Source organism: Pleurodeles waltl, chromosome 6 (genome assembly GCF_031143425.1).
Source record: "Pleurodeles waltl isolate 20211129_DDA chromosome 6, aPleWal1.hap1.20221129, whole genome shotgun sequence".
NCBI lineage: Eukaryota > Metazoa > Chordata > Amphibia > Caudata > Salamandridae > Pleurodeles > Pleurodeles waltl.
In genome coordinates, this window is record NC_090445.1 from 1723129864 (window position 1) to 1723156228 (window position 26365).

A 26365-nucleotide genomic window follows, 5' to 3' on the forward strand; every position below is an offset into this window, starting at 1 on the left:
TTAATGAGAGGCATTAGGTTTTCCAGACCTCCCCTGGCCAGGTATTCGTCCTTGTGGGACGTGAACATTGTGCTTCGTCTCTTGCTCTCTTGGCCTCATAATGAGTATCTATCCCGTAAGCAATTATCGTCTAAACTAACCATGCTTTTATGCCTCATTTCTTGTAAAAGGGTATCGGATGTTCGAGCTCTAGAGGTCATAGGTAGAACTTTTTCTCCTTAAGGAGTTAGTTTTTCCATATCCCGCAGAACCAAGACTAACATCAGATCAGTGTCTTATCCGGCTTTTCCTTCTGACAAGAAACTTTGTGTGGTAGAGTGTATCAAAGCATATGAGGCAGCTACTAGTGAATTCCGAGTGGAACCTGAGGGACAATTGCTCATCGCTCTCCGTAAACCTTTTGGGCCGGTGTCATCGGCTACCCTGGCTAGTTGGATGCGATGGTTGCTATCTGAGGCAGGAATTGACACCTCAATTTTTGGTGCTCATTCAGTGAGAGGTGCTATGGCGTCAAAATCATTTGATTTGGGATCTCGCCTGGAGGATATCATGAAGGCAGCGGACTGGTCTTCGGAGTCCACCTTCAAGTCCTTTTATTATAAACCGATTGTGGATGTAGCGTCGGTTGTGGTGGCACAGCTTTGAACAAGCATAATCGGAGCCGCCGGTCCTGACATAGAATCAAAAATGTTCTAGCTAACGCGATAAGAATTTTCAATTCTATTAAGGACACGGAGGCGAGGATTATCCCACCCGGAGTATGGCATTACTGCGTAAGGTATAAGTACGCTGTTTTCAGTAGTTTTATTGTGTCAAGGCTAATTCCCATCCCTTAATGTTTGCCTTTTTCTCATGTTATGGATACGGATTTTATGGCTATGGTTCTTCTCCTAGGTAACGACCAGAAGCAAGCTTGAATTGGAGTTTTGATTCCACGTGGTTTGCCATCTTGCAAAGTCTTCTTCCGAAGATCTTCGTCCTGTCCAGGGAAGTTTCAGAGTTCAGGGCATTGTTGTTACCATCGGCATTGTTCGATCAGTTGGATTTATGAACTTTTGGCTTTTGACTTTTACTTCAAAAAGGGCTGTGAGAAAGAGGAGATTAAGATGGTGGCAAGGACTATTGAAGGGCTAAACGGTTGGGGATTGGCCCATGTGACTTACGATCTGGGGTTCATGGGATTTGTAGTTTATTGCTTTTTCTTTCATTGTATCTGATTGGCTGCTGTTTATATGTAGTAAAGAAAGGGAAGCATAATCCTCGCCTCCGTGTCCTTAATAGAATTGAAAATTCTTATCGCGTTAGCTAGAAATTTTTTGATTCTTGATGCAAAAGATAGAAAACTTTAGATTGGCCTGTTGACCTGGGCACATTATAGGAAGGGACACTCAATGTGCCACACATAATGTATTGAAATGTCACACAGACCCAAACTGAGAACTTGTCAGGTGTGAGCTTGTGATATATACTTTACTGACATCAACAAAGTGAGATAAAATGTTCTGAAAGTCGTGTGTCCTCCAATCAGCAACCTAGAAGCAACCACGCCCACAATCCCGTGACGTCACAACCTGCGGCACTTGTCCAACATGGCGGCCATCGAAAGCGCTCGAGCTGTCACGGTCCGCCCTCTATGTCTACACGGACGGCTAAACTTTGACACTTGGCTCCGCGCTGCGCATGCTCGGAGGCAAGGTGTTCCGCTGCGGCGCCTGCGCACTCGCCTGGCCGCGGGGCATGGTGGGAGATTGCCGGCGCCGGGAGTGCACGTGAACATTTCTGGCCTCGCACTTGCAGCCGGTAGGGAGCGGGAAGCTCTCGCGCACTGTGACGTCAGCAGTTTGGGGAGCGCGCGAGCCACCCTTGACGTCACAGCCGAGGTTGAGGGGAGCCGGTGACGTCAGCAGGAGCCGCCATGCCGAAGGCGGCGAAGCAGCAGCAGCCGGAGGAGGCCGAGTGGGAGGGCGAGGAGGAGGAGGCGGAGGCTCCGGCCGGGGGCAAGAAGGGCGGCAAGGAGGGTGAGTGGGGGCGGGGCACCTGGGGGCGTTTAGAGGGGACCCCGGGGGCATGGAGGGGAAGTGAGGGTTGGAGGGTGAGGGGCGGAGGCTGCATGAGTATGAGGAAAGAGGCTGGGAGGGATGGGATTGAGGGGCTGTGAGTATGAGGGGTAGAGGCTGGGAGGGATGGGATTGAGGGGCTGTGAGTATGAGGGGTAGAGGCTGGGAGGGATGGGATTGAGGGGCTGTGAGTATGAGGGGTGGAGGCTGGGAGGGATGGGATTGAGGGGTTGTGAGTATGAGGGGTAGAGGCTGGGAGGGATGGGATTGAGGGGCTGTGAGTATGAGGGGTAGAGGCTGGGAGGGATGGGATTGAGGGGCTGTGAGTATGAGGGGTAGAGGCTGGGAGGGATGGGATTGAGGGGCTGTGAGTATGAGGGGTAGAGGCTGGGAGGGATGGGATTGAGGGGCTGTGAGTATGAGGGGTAGAGGCTGGGAGGGATGGGATTGAGGGGCTGTGAGTATCAGGGGTGGAGGCTGGGAGGGATGGGATTGAGGGGCTGTGAGTATGAGGGGTAGAGGCTGGGAGGGATGGGATTGAGGGGCTGTGAGTATGAGGGGTAGAGGCTGGGAGGGATGGGATTGAGGGGCTGTGAGTATGAGGGGTAGAGGCTGGGAGGGATGGGATTGAGGGGCTGTGAGTATGAGGGGTGGAGGCTGGGAGGGATGGGATTGAGGGGTTGTGAGTATGAGGGGTAGAGGCTGGGAGGGATGGGATTGAGGGGCTGTGAGTATGAGGGGTAGAGGCTGGGAGGGATGGGATTGAGGGGCTGTGAGTATGAGGGGTAGAGGCTGGGAGGGATGGGATTGAGGGGCTGTGAGTATGAGGGGTAGAGGCTGGGAGGGATGGGATTGAGGGGCTGTGAGTATGAGGGGTAGAGGCTGGGAGGGATGGGATTGAGGGGCTGTGAGTATGAGGGGTAGAGGCTGGGAGGGATGGGATTGAGGGGCTGTGAGTATCAGGGGTGGAGGCTGGGAGGGATGGGATTGAGGGGCTGTGAGTATGAGGGGTAGAGGTTGGGAGGGATGGGATTGAGGGGCTGTGAGTATGAGGGGTAGAGGCTGGGAGGGATGGGATTGAGGGGCTGTGAGTATCAGGGGTGGAGGCTGGGAGGGATGGGATTGAGGGGCTGTGAGTATGAGGGGTAGAGGTTGGGAGGGATGGGATTGAGGGGCTGTGAGTATGAGGGGTAGAGGTTGGGAGGGATGGGATTGAGGGGCTGTGAGTATGAGGGGTAGAGGCTGGGAGGGATGGGATTGAGGGGTTGTGAGTATCCGGGGTAGAGGTCAGGAGGGATGGGATTGAGGGTCTGTGAGTATGAGGGGTAGAGGCTGGGAGGGATGGGATTGAGGGGTTGTGAGTATCCGGGGTAGAGGTCAGGAGGGATGGGATTGAGGGTCTGTGAGTATGAGGGGTAGAGGCTGGGAGGGATGGGATTGAGGGGTTGTGAGTATCAGGGGTAGAGGCTGGGAGGGATGGGATTGAGGGGCTGTGAGTATGAGGGGTAGAGGCTGGGAGGGATGGGATTGAGGGGCTGTGAGTATGAGGAAAGAGGCTGGGAGGGATGGGATTGAGGGGCTGTGAGTATCAGGGGTGGAGGCTGGGAGGGATGGGATTGAGGGGCTGTGAGTATGAGGAAAGAGGCTGGGAGGGATGGGATTGAGGGGCTGTGAGTATCAGGGGTGGAGGCTGGGAGGGATGGGATTGAGGGGCTGTGAGTATGAGGGGTAGAGGTTGGGAGGGATGGGATTGAGGGGCTGTGAGTATGAGGGGTAGAGGCTGGGAGGGATGGGATTGAGGGGTTGTGAGTATCCGGGGTAGAGGTCAGGAGGGATGGGATTGAGGGTCTGTGAGTATGAGGGGTAGAGGCTGGGAGGGATGGGATTGAGGGGTTGTGAGTATCCGGGGTAGAGGTCAGGAGGGATGGGATTGAGGGTCTGTGAGTATGAGGGGTAGAGGCTGGGAGGGATGGGATTGAGGGGCTGTGAGTATGAGGGGTAGAGGCTGGGAGGGATGGGATTGAGGGGCTGTGAGTATCAGGGGTGGAGGCTGGGAGGGATGGGATTGAGGGGCTGTGAGTATGAGGGGTAGAGGCTGGGAGGGATGGGATTGAGGGGTTGTGAGTATGAGGGGTAGAGGCTGGGAGGGATGGGATTGAGGGGCTGTGAGTATGAGGGGTAGAGGCTGGGAGGGATGGGATTGAGGGGTTGTGAGTATCAGGGGTAGAGGCTGGGAGGGATGGGATTGAGGGGCTGTGAGTATCAGGGGTAGAGGCTGGGAGGGATGGGATTGAGGGGTTGTGAGTATCAGGGGTAGAGGCTGGGAGGGATGGGATTGAGGGGCTGTGAGTATGAGGGGTAGAGGCTGGGAGGGATGGGATTGAGGGGCTGTGAGTATGAGGGGTAGGGGCTGGGAGGGATGGGATTGAGGGGCTGTGAGTATGAGGGGTAGAGGTTGGGAGGGATGGGATTGAGGGGCTGTGAGTATGAGGGGTAGAGGCTGGGAGGGATGGGATTGAGGGGCTGTGAGTATGAGGGGTAGAGGCTGGGAGGGATGGGATTCAGGGGCTGTGAGTATGAGGGGTAGAGGCTGGGAGGGATGGGATTGAGGGGTTGTGAGTATCAGGGGTAGAGGCTGGGAGGGATGGGATTGAGGGGCTGTGAGTATGAGGGGTAGAGGCTGGGAGGGATGGGATTGAGGGGCTGTGAGTATGAGGGGTAGAGGCTGGGAGGGATGGGATTGAGGGGCTGTGAGTATCAGGGGTGGAGGCTGGGAGGGATGGGATTGAGGGGCTGTGAGTATGAGGGGTAGAGGCTGGGAGGGATGGGATTGAGGGGCTGTGAGTATCAGGGGTGGAGGCTGGGAGGGATGGGATTGAGGGGCTGTGAGTATGAGGGGTAGAGGCTGGGAGGGATGGGATTGAGGGGCTGTGAGTATGAGGGGTAGAGGCTGGGAGGGATGGGATTGAGGGGCTGTGAGTATCAGGGGTGGAGGCTGGGAGGGATGGGATTGAGGGGCTGTGAGTATGAGGGGTAGAGGCTGGGAGGGATGGGAGTGAGGGGCTGTGAGTATGAGGGGTAGAGGCTGGGAGGGATGGGATTGAGGGGTTGTGAGTATCAGGGGTAGAGGCTGGGAGGGATGGGATTGAGGGGCTGTGAGTATGAGGGGTAGAGGCTGGGAGGGATGGGATTGAGGGGCTGTGAGTATCAGGGGTGGAGGCTGGGAGGGATGGGATTGAGGGGCTGTGAGTATGAGGGGTAGAGGCTGGGAGGGATGGGATTGAGGGGCTGTGAGTATCAGGGGTGGAGGCTGGGAGGGATGGGATTGAGGGGCTGTGAGTATGAGGGGTAGAGGCTGGGAGGGATGGGATTGAGGGGTTGTGAGTATGAGGGGTAGAGGCTGGGAGGGATGGGATTGAGGGGTTGTGAGTATGAGGGGTAGAGGCTGGGAGGGATGGGATTGAGGGGCTGTGAGTATGAGGGGTAGAGGCTGGGAGGGATGGGATTGAGGGGTTGTGAGTATCAGGGGTAGAGGCTGGGAGGGATGGGATTGAGGGGCTGTGAGTATGAGGGGTAGAGGCTGGGAGGGATGGGATTGAGGGGCTGTGAGTATGAGGGGTAGAGGCTGGGAGGGATGGGATTGAGGGGCTGTGAGTATGAGGGGTAGAGGCTGGGAGGGATGGGATTGAGGGGTTGTGAGTATCAGGGGTAGAGGCTGGGAGGGATGGGATTGAGGGGCTGTGAGTATGAGGGGTAGGGGCTGGGAGGGATGGGATTGAGGGGCTGTGAGTATGAGGGGTAGGGGCTGGGAGGGATGGGATTGAGGGGCTGTGAGTATGAGGGGTAGAGGTTGGGAGGGATGGGATTGAGGGGCTGTGATTATCAGGGGTGGAGGCTGGGAGGGATGGGATTGAGGGGCTGTGAGTATGAGGGGTAGAGGCTGGGAGGGATGGGATTGAGGGGTTGTGAGTATCAGGGGTAGAGGCTGGGAGGGATGGGATTGAGGGGTTGTGAGTATCAGGGGTAGAGGCTGGGAGGGATGGGATTGAGGGGCTGTGAGTATGAGGGGTAGAGGTTGGGAGGGATGGGATTGAGGGGCTGTGAGTATGAGGGGTAGAGGCTGGGAGGGATGGGATTGAGGGGCTGTGAGTATGAGGGGTAGAGGTTGGGAGGGATGGGATTGAGGGGTTGTGAGTATCAGGGGTAGAGGCTGGGAGGGATGGGATTGAGGGGCTGTGAGTATGAGGGGTAGAGGCTGGGAGGGATGGGATTGAGGGGTTGTGAGTATCAGGGGTAGAGGCTGGGAGGGATGGGATTGAGGGGCTGTGAGTATGAGGGGTAGAGGCTGGGAGGGATGGGATTGAGGGGCTGTGAGTATGAGGGGTAGAGGTTGGGAGGGATGGGATTGAGGGGCTGTGAGTATGAGGGGTAGAGGCTGGGAGGGATGGGATTGAGGGGCAGTATGAGGGGTAGAAGTTGGGGTGCTTGATTGAAGGGCTGTGCGTATCGGGGGGTGAAGGCTGGGAGGGATGGGATTGAGGGGTAGATGCTGAGAGGGATGGGATTGAGGGGCTGTGAGTATGAGGGGTAGAGGCTGGGAGGGATGGGATTGAGGGGCTGTGAGTATGAGGGGTAGAGGCTGGGAGGGATGGGATTGAGGGGCTGTGAGTCTGAGGGGTAGAGGCTGGGAGGGATGGGATTGAGGGGTTGTGAGTATGAGGGGTAGAGGCTGGGAGGGATGGGATTGAGGGTCTGAGTATGCGGGGTAGGGGTCAGGGTGGGATGGATTGAGGGGCTGTGAGTATGGTGGGTAGAGGCTGAGAGTGATGGGATTGAGGGGCTGTGAGTATGAGGGGTGGAGGCTGTGAGGGATGGGATTCAGGGGCTGTGAGTATGAGGGGTAGAGGCTGGGAGGGGATTGAGGCGTTGTGAGTATGAGGGGTAGATGCTGAGAGGGATGGGATTGAGGGGTAGATGCTGAGAGGGATGGGATTGAGGGGCTGTGAGTATGAGGGGTAGAGGCTGGGAGGAATGGGATTGAGGGGCTGTGAGTATGAGGGGTAGAGGCTGGGAGGGATGGGATTGAGGGGCTGTGAGTATGAGGGGTAGAGGCTGGGAGGGATGGGATTGAGGGGCTGTGAGTATGAGGGGTAGAAGCTGGGAGGGATGGGATTGAGGGGCTGTGAGTATGGTGGGTAGAGGCTGAGAGTGATGCGATTGAGGGGCTGTGAGTATGAGGGGTGGAGGCTGGGAGGGATGGGATTCAGGGGCTGTGAGTATGAGGGGTAGAGGCTGGGAGGGGATTGAGGCGTTGTGAGTATGAGGGGTAGATGCTGAGAGGGATGGGATTGAGGGTCTGTGAGTATGAGGGGTAGATGCTGAGAGGGATGGGATTGAGGGGCTGTGAGTATGAGGGGTAGAGGCTGGGAGGGATGGGATTGAGGGTCTGAGTATGCGGGGTAGGGGTCAGGGTGGGATAGATTGAGGGGCTGTGAGTATGGTGGGTAGATGCTGAGAGGGATGGGATTGAGGGGCTGTGAGTATGGGGTAGAGGCTGTAGAAAGATGTGATTGAGGTGCTGTGAGTTTGAGGGGTAGAGTCTGGGAGTGATGGGATTGAGGGGCTGTGAGTATGAGGGGTAGAGGTCAGGAGGGATGGGATTGGGGGGCAGTGAGTTTGAAGGGTAGAGGACGCTGAGGGATGGGATTGAGGTTCTGTGAGTATGAGGGGTAGAGGCCCGCGATGGATAGATTGAAGGGATGGGATTAAGGGTCTGGGTTCGAGGGGTAGAGGACGGGGAAGGATGGGATTGAGGGGCTGAGTATGAGGGGTAGAGGCTGGGAGGGATGGGATTGAGGGGCTGTGAGTATCAGGGGTAGAGGCTGGGAGGGATGGTATTGAGGGGCTGTGAGTATGAGGGGTAGAGGCTGGGAGGGATGGGATTGAGGGGCTGTGAGTATGAGGGGTAGAGGTTGGGAGGGATGGGATTGAGGGGCTGTGAGTATGAGGGGTAGAGGCTGGGAGGGATGGGATTGAGGGTCTGAGTATGCGGGGTAGGGGTCAGGGTGGGATGGATTGAGGGGCTGTGAGTATGGTGGGTAGAGGCTGAGAGTGATGGGATTGAGGGGCTGTGAGTATGAGGGGTGGAGGCTGGGAGGGATGGGATTCAGGGGCTGTGAGTATGAGGGGTAGAGGCTGGGAGGGGATTGAGGCGTTGTGAGTATGAGGGGTAGATGCTGAGAGTGATGGGATTGAGGGGTAGATGCTGAGAGGGATGGGATTTATGGGGCTGTGAGTATGAGGGGTAGAGGCTGGGAGGAATGGGATTGAGGGGCTGTGAGTATGAGGGGTAGAGGCTGGGAGGGATGGGATTGAGGGGCTGTGAGTATGAGGGGTAGAGGCTGGGAGGGATGGGATTGAGGGGCTGTGAGTATGAGGGGTAGAAGCTGGGAGGGATGGGATTGAGGGGCTGTGAGTATGGTGGGTAGAGGCTGAGAGTGATGGGATTGAGGGGCTGTGAGTATGAGGGGTGGAGGCTGGGAGGGATGGGATTCAGGGGCTGTGAGTATGAGGGGTAGAGGCTGGGAGGGGATTGAGGCGTTGTGAGTATGAGGGGTAGATGCTGAGAGGGATGGGATTGAGGGTCTGTGAGTATGAGGGGTAGATGCTGAGAGGGATGGGATTGAGGGGCTGTGAGTATGAGGGGTGGAGGCTGGGAGGGATGGGATTCAGGGGCTGTGAGTATGAGGGGTAGAGGCTGGGAGGGATGGGATTGAGGGTCTGAGTATGCGGGGTAGGGGTCAGGGTGGGATAGATTGAGGGGCTGTGAGTATGGTGGGTAGATGCTGAGAGGGATGGGATTGAGGGGCTGTGAGTATGGGGTAGAGGCTGTAGAAAGATGTGATTGAGGTGCTGTGAGTTTGAGGGGTAGAGGCTGGGAGTGATGGGATTCATGGGCTGTGAGTATGAGGGGTAGAGGTCAGGAGGGATGGGATTGGGGGGCAGTGAGTTTGAAGGGTAGAGGACGCTGAGGGATGGGATTGAGGTTCTGTGAGTATGAGGGGTAGAGGCCCGCGAGGGATAGATTGAAGGGATGGGATTAAGGGTCTGGGTTCGAGGGGTAGAGGACGGGGAAGGATGGGATTGAGGGGCTGAGAGAGTATGAGCTATAGAGGCTGGAGGGATTGGATTGAGGGGCTGAGAGTATGAATGGTACAGGCTGGGAGGGATGGTATTGAGGGGCTGTGAGTATGAGGGGGGTATAGGCTGAGAGGGATGGGATTGAGGTCTGTGAGTATGATGGGTAGAGGCTGGAAGGAATGGGATTAAGGGGCTGTGAGTATGAGTAGAGGTTGGGAGGGATATGATTGAGTGGATGAGAGAGTATGAGCAGTAGAGGCTGGGAGGGATTGGATCTAGAAGCTGAGTGTATGAGGGGGTAGAGGCTGGGAGGGATAGGATTGAGGGTCTGAGTATGCGGGGTAGGATGGATTGAGGGGCTGTGAGTATGGTGGGTAGAGGCTGAGAGTGATGGGATTGACTGGCTGTGATGGGGTGGGATGGGATTAAGGGGCTGTAAGAGTATGATGGCTAGATGCTGGGAGGGATGGGATTGAAGGACTGAGTGAGGGGTGGAAGGGATGGGATTGAGGGACAGTCAGTATGAGGGCTGGAGGGGTTGAATTGAGAGGCTGAGCGTTAGGGGTAAATTCTTGGAGGGATGGGATTAAGAGGCTGTGAGTATGAGGTGTAGAGGCTGGAAGTTCAGAGATTGAGGGACTGTATGAGGGGTAGAGGCTGGGTGGGATGGGATTGAGGGGCTTTGAGTATGAGGGTAGAGGTCAGGAGGGATGGGATTGACAGACTGAGTATGATGGGTAAAGGTTGTGTGGGATGGGATTAAGGGGCTGTGAGTATGAGAGGTAGGGACTGAGAGGGATGGATTGAGGGGCTGTGAGTATGAGGGGAAGAGGCTGGGGAAGGATGGTATTAAGGGGCTGTGAGTATGAGGGATAAAGGCTGGGAGGGATGGGATTGAGAGGCTGTGAGTAGGAGGATAGAGGCTGGGATGGATGGGGTTGAGGGGCTGTGAGTTTGTGGGATAGAGGCTGGGATGGATGGGGTTGAGGGGCTGTGAGTTTGTGGGATAGAGGCTGGGGCAGAGCTGCCAGGTTTTGAGATTTTGTTGCACTCACATTTGCCATGATTTTACCTGTGACACTTCAATGACTTTGAGTGACAGTTTATAGTATGGTAGTCATGTCCTGGAGTAGTCATTTGCTCTTTGTCTTTATGTATTTTATCTTGCCTTCGTTTTCTCCCTCTGTTCTTTTACTCTTTAACCCCTTAATTGTCACCCCCCTTCTCACTTTATAATCTCAACTTCTCTATTTATCCCTTCCAAACTCCTATAGCTTTCCTGTGTTCTCTTGTTTATAATGCTTATCACTCTTTGTTTAGTCCTGGTAACCTGTGGTAGCACCCTCCTTTAGTTCCTCTGTCCTCCAGTAGTACCCTCCTTTAGTTCCTTTTTTCTCCAGTAGTACTCTACTTTAGCCCCTCTGTTCTCCAGTAGGACCCCCATTTAGTCCCTCGGTCCTCCAGTAGGACCCTCATTTAGTCCCTCGGTCCTCCAGTAGGACCCTCATTTAGTCCCTCGGTCCTCCAGTAGGACCCTCATTTAGTCCCTCGGTCCTCCAGTAGGACCCTCCTTTGGTCCCTCTGTAACACCCTCCTTTGGTCCCTCTCTGCTTTCGTAGCATCCTCTTTAGTCCTTCTGTAACACCCTTCTTTGGTCCCTCTGTCCTCCCGTAGAATCCTCCTTTAGTCCTTCTGTAGCACCTTTTCATACTTCTATACACACCTTTCCTTCCCACATTTATTTGGTGCTGTTTCACAGACTGTGAAAAGCTCTCTGCTATACACTGTTTGGATGCCACAAGTGTCCCCTTACCGTATGTGATTTTATCAGCTAATTCTAGCTTTTTAACCAATATCACATTGCATTCTGAGGTTTGTAGTTTTTTTATTTTTTTATTTTTTTTATTAATAATGTGAGTCTAAATGTCCAGTGCAAAGAAGTGCTGGGTAAAAGGTCATGATTTAAGACCAGCAGACCTAGGACTGAAACATGACGGAAGTACTTAGCAGCAACTTGATATTGTGAGTGGTCCACTGATCTCCTTACCCTGTCTTGTCATCACTGTGTTTCTGAAGTTGCCTTGATTTTCTCAGAAACTGACAGTTACTGGACAACTCATCTCTGATGACATTACTGTGGATACTTGGCAGCAGGGTGATCTGGGCATTGGTTTACTATTAATTTGCCGTTCCATTTAGTTTTCCCAGTCGTCTGCCTCCGCTCTGTTGTCTGAGGTGACTCTGTCCTTCAAAGCACCGTTCCTTTTATCACTGGGTGAGGGTCTCTATATGCTGATGTCCACACACAGAGCATCTGGACTCATCGCGTACCAGTTGACGACGGTTGTGCTGTCCAATCCCAGGTGTAATTGAGTTATTCCCTGCAATTAAAAAGGTAATCTACACATTCAAGCAGCACAAGCACATGCTCTGACATCACTGCAGTGTCCCCCAACCAGTGCAAGAGAAGAAAGACATATCAGCTAATTTGACTAATTATGAGTGAGTGCTGCTGTTTAGGTGGCAGCACCACATAACCCTTCTTCCGATTGGATTGCAGCCCACAGGGTTGGGTCCTTGGTGCAAAGCCTAACGACGGAGGATCTTAAAGGAGATGATCACCTGGCAGCCGGAGGTTTAGCTGATTCGCGTGATTGATGCAAGATGTTGCAAAGAGGCGGAAAATATTCCTCAATGTGTTAGACTAACCCACGGTGCGTGGTACTTGACAGGCATGCTGGGGAGGGTTGGGAATGAGGGGCTGAGAGTAGTATGAGGGTGGGGGCTGGTGAGGAGAATTGAGGTAGGGAGGAGAGACTGAAAGAGTACAACTATTATGTGAGGGTGGGGGCTAGAGATCCTTTGAGGTACAGATAGGGACCAAGAGACTCGACAGACTGGAAGGTTATGAGGGGTTGAGGCTGGGGAGGAAGTTTGAGGGAGGAATAGGTATTGAAGAGTACAAGGGTAGCATCAGGGTAGATGCTGGAGGTCATTATTGAGGGACAGATGGGAACTGAGATGGGAAGAGTATGAGGGTAGGGTGAGAGGTGAAGGCGGGAAAGGATGACTGAGAGTGTGAGGGCAGCTTCAGAGTAAATGACTGGAGGTCATTGACAGATGGAGACAGAGGCACTGGAAGTACACAAGGTCCATGATGAAGGAAAGTACCCTCTTTGGCATGGTTACCCACACTTTTTGCCTGCTGTCAGTGTGTTTTTAACTGTTAACTGGGATCCTGCTAACTAGGACCCCAGTGACTGTGCTCTCTCCCTCTAAATGTGGTTGTCCCTGACTTTCTGCACCATACAGTTGGCATACTGGTGCCCCAGTGTAAGCCCCTAGTATATGGTACTTGGGTACCCAGGGCATTTGGGCACCTGGGGCCCCCCATGGACTGCAGCATATATTGGCCCACCCATGGGAGCCCATGAAAAATGTGTCTGCAGGCCTGCTATTGCAGCCTGCGTGAAAAGGTACATGCACCCTTTCACTACAGGTTACTGCACCAGGTCACTATAAGTCACCCCTGTGGCAGGCCCTGCTAGCCCAGAGGCCAGGGTGCACGCACCTGTGTGTGAGGGCATCCCTGCATGAGCAGAGGTGCCCCCACGAACTCCAGCTCCATTTTTCCTGGACTTGATGAGTGCGGGGACACCATTTTACCCGTGTATTGGACATGGGTCACTACCTATGTCCAGCTACATAGTGGTTACTCCGAACCTAGGGCTGTTTGGCATCAAACATGTCAGAATCATACCCCATTACTGTTGCCAGTAATGGTTCTAAAATTCCATGCGCTCTCGGGGCTCCTTAGAGGGTCCCCATCGTTGCTCCTGCCAGTTTGCAGGGTTTTCCCGGGCAGCCCACGGTGCTGCCATCCTGCAACCTGGTTTCTGCCCTCCTGGTGCTTGAACAGCTCAAGCCCAGGAGGGCAGAACAAAGGATTTCCTTTGGGAGAGGGAGACAACACCCTCTCTCATTGGAAATTGGTGCCCTCCTTGCATAAACCGGTTTGCACCAGTCCAGGGACCCCCTTTGTTGCGAAAATGGACAATAGAAAGGGGAATTTTCATCACCACCCCAGGGGTGTTGCCCAGAGCTCCTCCAGGTGGCCTCTTGATTCTGCCTTCTTGAATCCAAGGTGTGCAGAGGGCTGTAGGAGTATCTAAGTGGGAGTATCTGAGTGGCCAGGTCAGGCAGGTGACCTCACAGCCCCCTTCTGATTGGTGGTCACCCTCTTAGGTGACCAATCCCTCTTTTAGGGCTATATTGGGTCTCCCTCTTGGGTGGGTCCTCCGATTCGACATGCAGGACGCCTCTGCAACGTTTACTTCGACTTCTGGCCACTGGAACCACAACTGGACTTCACAGGAACCTAAAATCTGCAGCTAGCTCCAGCGATGACTTTGCTCTGCAACATTGTTTCCCTGGCTCCTTCCAGCAGTTGCAACATTTCCCTGGATGTGCATCCCCTGAGGGCGGCAAGGCTTCATTCTGCACCAAGAAGGAGGAAAGAATCTCCCTTGGAGTGAAGGAGTCACTCCCCTGTATCTGCAGGCACCAACTGCAACAACGACAGGCTGCGTGGGTCCCGTCTCCTGCAACTCTGCGTGGATCCTGCAACACAGGTGGTGGGCTTGAGTGGTCCTCTCTACCAGCTGTCCAACTTTGGAGGTGGTGAGTCTTTGCCTCTCCTTGTTGTACGGTGCCCCTATGCACCGCGACTCTTGCAGCTACCAATGCTTTTTTGGCACTTCTTTCTAGGGATCATCAGGGTCCATGTTGCCTCTGCCTCCAGCATTCTTTCCTGAAAAGCATTGTCTCCTGCCTGCTGCTCCAGCGACCTGGGACTCATTGCCAGGTGTGCTGAGTGGGCCTCACTGTGACTCCTCTGCCTGCTGCTCCAGCGACTCCTCTCCAGGTGTGCTGTGGGCCTCACTGCGACTCCTCTGCCTGCTGCTCCAGCGACCTGGGACTCATTGCCAGGTGTGCTGAGTGGGCCTCACTGTGACTCCTCTGCCTGCTGCTCCAGTGACGTGGGACTCATTGCCAGGTGTGCTGAGTGGGCCTCACTGCGACTCCTGTGCCTGCTGCTCCAGTGACGTGGGACTCCTCTCCAGGTGTGCTGAGTGGGCCTCACTGCGACTGTTGTGCCGGCTGCGACTCCTGTGCCTCACTGTGACTCCTCTGCCTGCTGCTCCAGCGACGTGGGACTCCTTTCCAGGTGTGCTGAGTGGGCCTCACTGCGACTCCTGTGCCTGCTGCTCCAGTGACGTGGGACTCCTCTTCAGGTGTGCTGAGTGGGCCTCACTGCGACTGTTGTGCCAGCTGCGACTCCTGTGCCTCACTGTGACTCCTCTGCCTGCTGCTCCAGCGACTCCTCTCCAGGTGTGCTGCGTGGGCCTCACTGCGACTCCTGTGCCTGCTGCCGGTGGGTTGCCTGGGGGCTGCATCCTCGACTTTTGGCTCTCCTCCCTGCTGAGGGTCGCCTGGGACACCCCTCAGTGGGTTGAGTCCTCTCGGACCTTCCTGGTCCCAAGCAGCTCTGCAACTCTTATTCTGCAACTCTTGCCATTGCCAAGGCTTGTTGGTGGTTTTTCCAAACCCATGTCGGACTGCAACTCTTCTTCCGACAGGGGACATCGCCTGCATCGCTTCTGTAACTATTCCTCTGCTCTTTTGCTGTGTAGCCGCCTCCTGGTCTCCACCGTCGACCTGGTCCTGCATCTCCAGAACGGTGGGCAGTGGCTCCTGCCCCGTCCGGACACTCCAACTGGAACTGGACTTGGTCCCCTTCAGTTGCAGGTCCTCTTCTGTCAGGATCCATCTTCTGTTTCTTCCCCTCTTGCTTGGGTCTTGAACAGTCCTTTTATAAAGTTTCTCGGTGGGTTTGGAAAAAAATAGGTACTTACCTCTCCTCTTCTGGTCCCTGGGGGGCAGTCTGGCACTTACCTTTTGGGGTTCCTAGTTCCTCCAGCTCCCCTCTACAGATTCCACTTCCCTGGGTGGGGGTCTGACTTTTGCATTCCACTTACTTGGTATATGGTTTGGTCCCTCCCTAGGGTCTCCATTATTTTCTGTCATTTCACTGTTTTCTATTGCTTTCTATGACCATTCCCGATTACTAAGGTGTATATAATAGTGTGTTTACTCACCTGCTAGTGGAGTATTGCCTACACAGTATTTTATTTTAGTATTTGCGTTAGTATAATAATGTCTTTATTTTGTAGCATTGTGTGGTTCTTTCATGTGTGCAAGTGCTGTGTGACTGTAAGTGGTATTGCCCAAGCCTTGCATGTCTCCTGTAAAAGTCTTGCCTGCTCATCCACAGCTACCCCTAGAGAGCCTGGCTTCCTAGACACTGACTACACCTTGCTAATGGGGGATACCTGGATCTGGTACAGGGTGAAAACACCATAGGTGCTCACAACGCAACAGTCCAGCTTCCTACACATGAGATATCAGTAGGTAGAAGGACAGAGATTGAGGTGTGTACATGCAACGTTGAGTCATGCACAGATGACCCCTTGCAGACACGCCCTAACCTTCTGGAGGGAAAAGTGCGCAATGCCAGCTTCACCCGTAACAAATCTGGATGTCCTGTTGGTCTATGATCTCACTAGATTACGTAGGTGTTTAGTGTGTCTGGGCCTTCCCATTTTTTTAAACAACTTCATTCAACTTTTTAAGACTACAATTAGATCCCACATCTCTTAGGAGCATGCACTTGACAATAGAAAAAGATAAAATAGGACACAAATGGAGCCCTGACAACATATTAGAATCATGGTGTTCCATACTGAAAAATCGGTGAAATGAAGCAGTGTGTATGTATGGTTCATATTCTTTCTTGTCATTCATGAAAATATCCAGTGTTTGGTCGCTTCCAGTTCCGTTTTCCCCCTTTCTGTATTTCTCAAACATAAGACGGTTGTCCAGGCATCTGTAGTCGTTAGTTCAGTTGCTGCCACAGCCAGCTAGAGCCGGCAGTCACGTAATGAAAGGTTTACTGGTCTGAGCGGGCTCTGACACTCAAAGGCTTCCCAACCGTTTGGACTTCGTCTGGTAATTGAGCCTGCTCTGCACGCACCGTTTACCTTTTCACATATGTTTGGAAATAACTCCATATTTCTCACACTTGGGCATTTTATTCTTCATTTTTATTTTAACTTTTTCCATTACAAAGAAATTCCACATTTTAGTCCACAATCCATTTCTTGTTAGGGGGGGTGTTATTTGGAGGGGGAGTATTTTATTTCTGTGCGATGGTAAACCTTGCAGCTAACATTTGAGATGAGTTTACTTGTATCTCTGAGTGGGTGTGATGCCTCTTCATCTGCGTCTCCCAACAATAAACTTTGGAAGCAAGTTTAAATTAACTTTAGTTATCACTCTTATTTTAGCTGCTACTTTCCTCCAAACCCCCTGTCTCGTTTTACGTTCCTGCTATGTGTACATATAATCTATGATTGTTGCATCCCATCTGTGATGCTATTAATTGTGTTTGACCAATGACTTTGTGTTTCACCACTGTGCATATTAGTTGCTCAATGTTCACCAGTAGCACATTATATGTTTTGTTCAGTTTAGCCGCCTTTTGGCTTTAACATGGCATTAGCCATTACCATCTGTATTCAGTTTACCCGCCTATTGGCTTTGACATGGCATTAGCCATTACATTCTGTATTCAGTTCAGCTGTCTATTGGCTTTGACATGATATTAGACATTACATTTTGTATTCAGCTCAGCTGCCTAGTGGCTTTGACATGACATTAGACATTACATCTGATATTTAGGTTAGCTGCCTATTGCCTTTAACGTGGAGTTAGACATTGCAGTTGAGAATCCAAGCTGTATTTTTCCAAGCTATGTTTTTCCACAAGATGAACCAAGCTGTTTTCTTCACACCAGACTAGACCCGATAAGAGAGAGTACATTTGGTGTTTTCCTTTCTGCTCAGCCTTGGGAATAGGAGAAGTCTAGGACAGTGGTTCCCAACCTGTGGGCCGGGGACCCCTGGGGGTCCGCAAAGCCTCCTCAGGGGGGTCCGTGACTGCTTAGAAAATTTAATAATATTGGGTTCCAACTATCAGTAATGACTCAGTGGGGGTCCCCGGATTGCAATAATGAGTCAGTGGGGGTCCCCGGGCTCCAGTATTGATAAAATGGGGGTCCACAGAAGTCAAAAGGTTGGGAACCACTGGTCTAGGAGATCTGGCCAGTCTCCAAAGGCTTGCGTAGTTTTCCCGAGTCTGAGAGGAGGGGACACGCTTTTGTAAGGACGACTCGGGGCTTCAGAGATTTAGATTCGAATCTGCTTGACTTCAGGCTGAAACTAGGCGCCAGTTGCCAGTCTCCCGTTTGGGTAGATAATCTCTTTCTCGCAGTTGACCGGAGTCATCAACTTGCAGACCCCAGAAAGATGAAGTTGAGTATGTAGGCCCTGCCGCCTTGCTCAAACGGTGAAGTATTTGATTTTTTTTTTTTTTGCTTTGCTAATGTAATCATATAAAGATATACATAATCTGCTGTGTACATTGCAACTGAGAAGTACTGTGGTATATTTTGTTTTCATTGCTGCAACTACTTTTACTCTTTTGAACGTGTGCTTGAAATCTATTAGTTAGTCTCTCAAGAACTTGTGGGTGGGGAAGAATTAACAACAATAAAGGTCTTCTTTGAACTCAGAAGTGCATTCCAGAGAGGTTCTGTAAGCTCTGATACGAGATAAGTAGGAAGGCAGAACACCATCTACAGCGATCTGTTCCTCCCTGTATATTCTCTAGTCAGATCTGAGTACAAGGTTTAGATCCTTGTGCCTTCGAGTAAATCTATTGGACCTAGCCTGTTCAAGATCCGAATCCCTATAACTGGAGTCAAAGCAGATCGGCACTCATGGTTTCCCGTTATTCCAGATGAAGCACCAAAGTATTCTTTGAATAGTTGTCAAAATGTTATGGGGTTGAGGGTACTATTGGGCAGTGTCCTGGTCACGTACAGTGTTCTTGGTTAAAAAAAATAAATCGTTTTTATACAGTTAATCCTCCCCAGCCATGATGGGTAGGAGGTTTTATGCCTAGACAATCCATATCCTCATGGGCAATTTCAGTCCAAACTTAGCAATCACATTTTTCGTCTTCTCTATCTCCTTCCCTGGCCACATCAGCTCGGGAGTCTGATGATTTCTCTTAAATCCTGCACCTCACTGTAATTTCTGGAGATCTCTCTGTAGGGCTAGTAAAGCGCTATTTGCGTCAACCAGAAAGCATAGTGAGTCATCTGGGAAAAGTGCAATTTTAATTTGCTGATCTTTTGTTGTTAATCCTTTAATTCTAGGACTGGCCATCACTCTGCAAGAGTGGCTCTGTTATTAGAGCATAAATTCCTCTCAACAGGAGGCACTGGGTATGCAAACCAGATTTCTTTGTTAGTTGAAGGTTGTTTAAGGGGGGGGGCAAAATGAAAGCTTCATTAAATGTCCCACCCCTGGTCTAGCAAGTGTGTAGCTAATAAAGTCCCAGTTGACCCGATATCCGATTCTCTAGCTCTTTGCTGTTTTCTAGAGGTATTTCTGAGACTGGTCCCCTCAAGGTGTACATCATGTTGCATCTGGTCACAGTGGCCTGCCTTATGAAGGTTAGAATAAAAGTGTTGAAAGGTCTCAAATAATCCCTTGTCAATAGATTGTAATATCTCTTCTGGGTTTTTCATACTGCCTATAAACATTAGAGCCCCAATCTCATCGGGGCTGTGTAGTTGTCTGATAATGTTCTATTTCCATTTGAGTTGTTGGTGGTGAAATAAGATACTTCTTTTATCCTCAAAGTGAGTATTGGACTGGACAGTAGTTTGTTGCTGCTACTCCACGTATTTTGAGTTGTGAGCCTGCGTTCAACCCCTGTATCTACCTCTCCCCAAGGGAGCCTTGGACTGCTTAGACTATGCTGGTATTAGATCAAATGCCTGAGAGGTACCTGGCTCAGTTGAGCAGGATCAATAGTAGGTCAGGCCCCGGGACATAAGGTGTAAAAGGCCTCAGTCCCCTCTGTTAGACCCAGCAGCTTCTGCTTGCCCTGTGGCCCTCTTAGTGGGATTCTGACATTGTTATTCCATCTAAATAATACTCCACTGCTGAAGTGTGTGTTTGTTAAAGGGTCTACTAGGGCTCAGCTGGTAGACAGTTTGAGCAGGGACCAAGGGCCAGATGTAACAAAGGGTTTTTCCCATTCTGTGTCAATGGGAAAATGTGTTTGTACATATGGCCCCAAGTGACAATGAGTATTCCCATACAAGGAGCTGAGAGACGTTGTCATGCATCAAATGTCTTTAAATTGTTCCTGCTTGAGAGGAACACAGATGAACACAAGACCAGGAGTCAAATACGCTCTGAACATCATGATACAAAACGTCCCCTCTACCCCCCCCCACCCCCCCACCCCCCTCCATTTCCATGCTATCATTGGAAATTAGACCTGTGGGTCACCTTTGGGACTCCCAGATGTCCTCAGGCTGTGGTGGTGGAATGACTGTTGTCTCTTCCAGGGCCCTAGAGTACCAGGTATGAAAGAGCCTACGTTATTCATCATTCCGGTGCTTATTTGTGAAATATATCACAGCTCTAACAGCTTTTCTGTGACCTGATATTCCAGATTTACATATTGTAATCTGACCTTGTCCCTATTAACATCTTTATTACACTCCAGAGATATCCGACACCTGCAAATCTGTTATCTCACAGGCCTGAAACCACATTAATATGGCTGCAGGCTCTTTTATGCAGTCCTTTTCAGACCTAGACACTGGTATCACTCGTCTACCTTCAAAAATCCTCACATGTAAATTAGCTTGTGGGCGTGATCTTGTATGAGGACATTGGAATAAAAGAAATATGCCAGCCTTGCGTTCAGAACAGTTTTGATCTTCATCCCTTTTAATGGTCGGACCTAGAAACTAACAGTATGCATGTGTGGTTTATATGAAAATAATCACTTATTTTCATGTGGCAACGACAACAGACTGTCATACATCTTGGAACCCCAGCTTACAGTGATGTAAAGTGGTATGTATACTTCCCCATGAAGCCTCTAGAAATGCACTCAGACTTCCATTTTTTATTATATGTCTGAGCCTAATTCCAACATGTAAAATACACGCCGCCTTTTTGCTCTTCCAGTACTTGATACTTCAGTACTTCGCAGAAGGCAAGCACATTTAGTAAAACGTTGGTCCAGAAGTCACTTGAATATCTGCACATGCATAAACTGTCATCCTTGCTACTTACTAAGAGGAGCCAATTCAACTGTTTCGGTTCTCATCCCCCTTTTAGGTAATACCCCCAAAACTCTAAAACTCATGCAACGTGCTGGAAAGTTCTTGATCAAAATCATCCTTTCACAAACGTCCCTTAAGTCTGTGCACTCACCAGCTCTGCAGCACAGTGGGCTAATAGTGCAGCTTTTGTTGTTACTTCTTCTGCTCTAAATATGACGATACTTATTTTACCCCACGGAAACATCTTATTTGAAGGCCTTTCATTAAAATGCTCCCAGGTTGTTAAAAAAAAAAAAAAACTTCTACACTACATGTATTACAGCTCTGCCACGTATGGCTTTAGAGTAGCCCTTTTGAGCACTTAATGATCTTTGCACCCACACCGCAAGCATTCTTTCTCAATAGTAGGGCGCTTCTCACAGATCACTGAGTGTTAAACTCCTAATAAACAATCGCACCAGTGCTCGTGACCATTTGACTGCTCATTACATTTACGCAGATCAGTTGCTACGCAGAATGTTTGCCCCTCGGTTTAGAGACCTATTCTACTCAAACTGCTGTATGGCCTTTACTGCTTTTATGATGAAAATTCACCCAAAACCTCTATATTTGTTTGTGAACCAGAAGCTGGTCCCCTAAAACCTCTTGTCGAAAGTTTCCCCCAAATTGTGTTGATGCAACCACATTTACAGGCGTCCAGAGCCTGCAGTTTTAAACAACACTACAATGGTAGTGGATGGGCTGGCTGGCTATCCTTCTGCTCAGTTTTTAATGTGCCCACAAAATAACGCTCACAACACTGGTCGGAAGTGAGTGGAGCAGGGCCGTTTGTCCAGGCGTCCCTCACTTCACATTATGGCTTGCTGGCAGTTATTTGGACCAAATGAAGACCTGCACCTGTGGGACGTGATGAAACGGAGGGCCGATCTGATGCCTACCCAAGAGGAAAGAGACAAATACATCAGGGTGACGCCAAACCTCACACTTCGCAGGGAACCCTGTGACTAAGTCTCCATTCAAAGACTTTATTTATGGCACTCAGTGACACGAGAATGGTTCTAGAGAGGTAAATCTTCAAAGTTGGTCTTAATGTTAGTTTCCTGAGATGAGCTGCTGAACGTAATAGACTGTCACTGAAGATCTTATATTGGAACTGAAGGGTAGCACAAAAACTCTTAATAAAACTCTCACAATATACTACCAAGGTGTTGAGAGTACTATTGCAAGATGCAGAGGAAAAGTGGGGATAACAAGTATTCCAGAGGAAGCTCGGGACAAGAGACCCGAAGATCATGGAGACAACTTTGCCTGCCCCCCCCGAAAAATGAAGAATTCACTCAGTGCTTTACTATTGAAAGAGCCAATTTAATTTTGATTCTGCAGCATCTCTGAGGTGCCCTTCACGTCGGATAATGGTTACATTCCTCTGCTATAAGGATAGGCACACAATATTAGGGAAGATTTGTAGAACCACCTTTGTGATGTTGAGGCCTCAAATATCCTGTTGTTCTTGGTTCGGAGACAGTTTAAATCTAAAAGTTAAGAAAAATATTTAATGCAGTTAGAATACATGCCCCTTTTCCCAGCCTGCTTTAAAAAAATGCACAGCTTCATGTCATTCTTTTTTGATGCCCAGAGGAGGCCTGAAACTGGGTAGCAGAACTCATGAAGCTGACCTGCTCAAAGACCTTCAAATGAGCTGTGCAGAAAACCCTTCCAGGGCCAGCTACTACACTAAACATAGGAGGAAGAGAACCAGGCAGGGCAGTGGGTCATCTCATCTCATCTACAATAGAAAACATGACTGTTGAAGAAACAGCTAACTAAATTGAAATCTGTGCCTGTGCACTGTTGCACAACCATGAGCTGAAGGAGGCCCATGCTGGTGGCTCTCAGGGCACAGGCTAAGAGTGCAGGTGTGGTTGTAATTAAGATTTTTAGCTTCCAGTGTGGCCTGTGATGGAATGTTTTGGGGCACAAGGAGGAAACTACAACTTCTGTGGGTGATTTATGCTCTACGCACTTTTAGTGGGTGAAAAGGTCAGTTGAGTTTTTCTGGTATCTCAGTCAAGGGATGGGACAGGGGGGCGTTCAGTGACAGGTCATTTGTACATTTGGTTGCGGATTGTTGTAAGTCTGTAGTGTGGAGGAGAGGGACTCAGGAGATTTTTTTTGTGAGCTACGGATGACATTCTGTTAGGCTTGGGTGTATGCAACAACTTGTTAAACATTTCATATTAGGGGCACAGGAAGGTAAGAGAAATGCAAAAGATAGTTTGGGGCATACCTGGAAATGCAATGCAGAGTTGCACCCAATACACTCCAGCCATAAGCTTGGACATAGGTGGGAAATCCTTGATTAAAATATTAATGTGGAACATAAATGGCTTGGGTGATAAAATCAGAAGGGAGGGAACAGAACAATACCTGAAATACGTAGGAACTGACCTGATACTCCTCCAGAAAACCTCCCATGTGGGCACGAATTGCTCTTTCTGGTGTCCAGTGGCAGTCTTACTATGCTTATGAAGGCTTTGTCTGTTGTGTTGCCATTCCCGTGAGGAAATTGACCTCCTTCAATGTTTTGTAAGTTGTGGATGGTCCCAAATGGAATGTACATATGATTGAGTAATAGTGCAGATCGGGGTGCACCATGGTTAGCTTCATATGTCCCCGAAGCTTCAAAAATACATTGTAGACAAATTGAGTCCCCTGCTTCTGGTGAGCTGAGTGGACATGACTGCACATGAGGGGTGACTTTCCTTATGTGAGTACATGAATAGATGTCACAGTATACAAGAAATCCTTGACACACCAACAAAACTGCCATACTTCACAAACGCCCAATGGCTCACCCACTCCACCATAGTGGGTGCTAGTACTCCTGTCGCGTAGACTCTCATTATTCTAATGAGTCTACTGGATTTGAGCGGCAGGATCACCTGCGGTGTGGGGGACTGAGCCTCACCCACTACAGGTGACACCTGTCATCCTAATCCAGGTTTTGCTCCGGCTAACTAGCAGTGCCTCATCTCCACCCAAGAGCAGAGATGATTGGGCAGCCGAGCGCATGACACAGTTGACTCCTCAAGGAAATCGTGGTCACTCAGATTGCATCCATTTCTCTCAGTTACATTAATCTCGTGTATAAAAGGACAATCAGAGGCAGCATATGTTTCAATAAGATTTTAATGAAGCAACTGCATCTTAGATAATAAAGCATGTGCTGCAATAACCAGGACGATGAAATATGACAGGATTAAAATTGCGAGAGTAAAGCATAAAAATAACGCTACCATGTTGTCACTAGAGTCATTAAAATAATTCCTACCTAGTCTACGATGGAGAACAGCATGTTGAGCACTAGTTCTGCCCTTCAGGTTCCCATGGGAAGACAGCATCCCTCATACCTGAGCAAGAGGCCTGTAGTCTACATACGCAGCTGTAGCAAAGCATTCAGTTATCAGCTTACAGTTGTGGTCATCTGGCTGGAATCTCCTTCCAACGTGTATGGGACAGAGAAGTGTTCTTATATTAAAACAGCTGATGTTCTGAGATGTCCCTACGTAAGGATGTGTATGTTTCTATGAACACTAGAGACAAAGCGTTACCACATTTACCGGCAACCTATCTTACTGCAGACTTGAGAAGCACCGAGTGAAAGCAATACCTTGTTTAAGAACGCAGTGCTGGCCTAGGCAAAGAACAGCAAGATAGGGAGAAATAAAACAAGACCGCAAATGTGGCTATTGTTAAAATAAAAAACAAAGCTGAATAAAATATCTCTAGGTTAAAGTGCACAGCGGCAGGCTTAGTTTGCTAAAATAACGTGTGGAGCTATAACTAAAATGGCTACCCAACACTCCTGTGTGTCATGGCGGTGACTGCACTTCTAGTTTAGACACCTCATTTTGTATTCTACTGAGATCCCACATAGTCATTAGAATCTGATGACCAGCTTCAAAATGAAGCGGTGCCAGGGCCGAATTATTATTTTAATTAAATACTCAGGATCATAGGATGGTCATATGTGAGTAATAACCTATTTAATATGTACAGAGAGGATAGTGAAAAACGATAGCCGTTGCCGTACTTGAAACATACCTTAATTGTACATGGAGGGAAAGCCCACAACAGAATGTGCCTCCTATAGATCAGTATCACTTATCAGTTTTGAAACTAAAGCACTGGCGAAGGTATCTACTCATAACTTACTGATACAGCTGGACCAGCCAGGTGGTGTGGTGTGCCTCGACGGTCCATTCATGCTAAGCGTTTGTAGACTCTGTAATTAGCTGCACAGAGTAATAGTTCTCTTCACACTGAGAAGCTGTTTGATTTGGTTCTCTTGAATTTTCTGCTCGGAATACATTTGGCTGGTGCTGAATTCTTGCCATGGGTAATGTTGCTCTACACAGAGCCCACAACAGCACACAGTCAGTGGAATGTTATCCCTGCTGTTCAAGTTGGGAAGGGGCTCCCGCCCCTATTATTTAGCCATAGGCGCACTTGGTTTTGTCATGGAATACAGGGAATTTTTAGTGCCAGGTAACCTTTCGCCAATCATGCAGTCTACAAATACTCCTGAGTACACCTATGATACCTGACAGCTGCATTGGCAGGGGCATCAGACTAATGAGGAAAGAGTTCAAGTACTTAGTATAGAAGATTAATTTGGGCTTCGACCACAACTTGTGTTCCTCTGACGGCCTTTCTGGAAGATGTGAAGCGAAGCTTTCCTTGATGAGGTGGGGCAGCAGTCTTCAGCGTGAGCTCTTTGCCCCAGTTTATATACAATCTGGAAACACCCTGTATATTGTGCTTGAGGTCTTCTTTAATAAGTTCAACCAGAAACTGAGGTCCCTATTATGTGATGGTGAATCTGCTCTTATCGTGCTGCCCTCGTTTCCTATGACCGTCTGTAGCTGGAGTAATAGGGATTCAGACATCCAACACAGCCCTAGGCCTGTCACCTCCCCTAGTCCTGAATCACTGAACTACTTAATCCTGAAGACCCTTCAACTCTCTAGAGACAATAACCTAATGGCCAACTGATATTGAAGCAGTGGCACTTAGAAGGATAAAACCAAAAGGTGCCCCTGGTGGGCAGATACTCGATTGAAGAAAGCTGCGACTAAAGAGGTGCTGGATCTTACAAACATAACCAAAGCAGGGCACATGGCTGTACAGGGAGTAATTAAAACATTTGCCCAATTGTGGGACAAAAAATCTTGTCCCATTCGCAATACTGCTATACACAACTCTCGATTGAAGAAACATACCCCCTTCTAGTGCCCTACATGGAAAGGCCGACTAAAGGAATTGTATCTGGCACTAGTGAACACCCAGCTTATTGCCTGCTCTTACGTTGGAAGGGGTGGGAAGAGCATCTGGGTGTGCTTGAGGACATTAACTGGGAAGCATCTTTAATGTATCACTAGGGAGGCAGCTGTCCAGGCCAGCGTACGGCAGATGGAACTGATAATAGTCCGCAAAGCGCATAATGGTAGACTGCCGGATGGCACATAATGGTAGACTACCGGATGGCAGATATGTGTGCTGATACAGAGTGAAATACACATTCTTGTAAACTGTGAGATATTTCCATGTGGCAGTCCCCCAACATCATAATCCGTAATGTAATTTATGATACTTAGTATATCAATAGGGATTGTTAAAAAAAGAAACAAACAAAAAACCTAGCATGCTGCTCTGTAGGTTAATGGTAGACAAAACGGGCACAGCTGTGAGGTGGGATAATACACTAGACCCAGTGTGCTCTGTCCCACCATTAACTTCATTAAAACATGGCTAGACTATGATTTGTGCCACTGTACCCACTCCCTTGAATCCTTGTTTTGTTCACTTGTTGCTCACTCTTGCCTGCTTCCTC

General features: G+C 50.0%; 1 protein-coding gene across 3 annotated transcripts in view; it reads left to right on the plus strand.

Moving 5' to 3' along the window:
* Window positions 1-1722: 1722 nt before the first annotated feature.
* The window catches only part of ABCF1 (ATP binding cassette subfamily F member 1), a 484546-nt gene continuing 459903 nt past the window's right edge, over window positions 1723-26365 (plus strand). For 2 of the 3 annotated variants that reach the window (XM_069241960.1, XM_069241963.1), the window contains exon 1: window positions 1723-2018. In XM_069241960.1, coding sequence (XP_069098061.1) covers window positions 1916-2018 — 103 coding nt within the window. In that variant the 5' untranslated portion in view covers window positions 1723-1915. The remainder of the gene's footprint in view (window positions 2019-26365) is intronic. The other variant, XM_069241962.1, reaches the window with a different exon arrangement.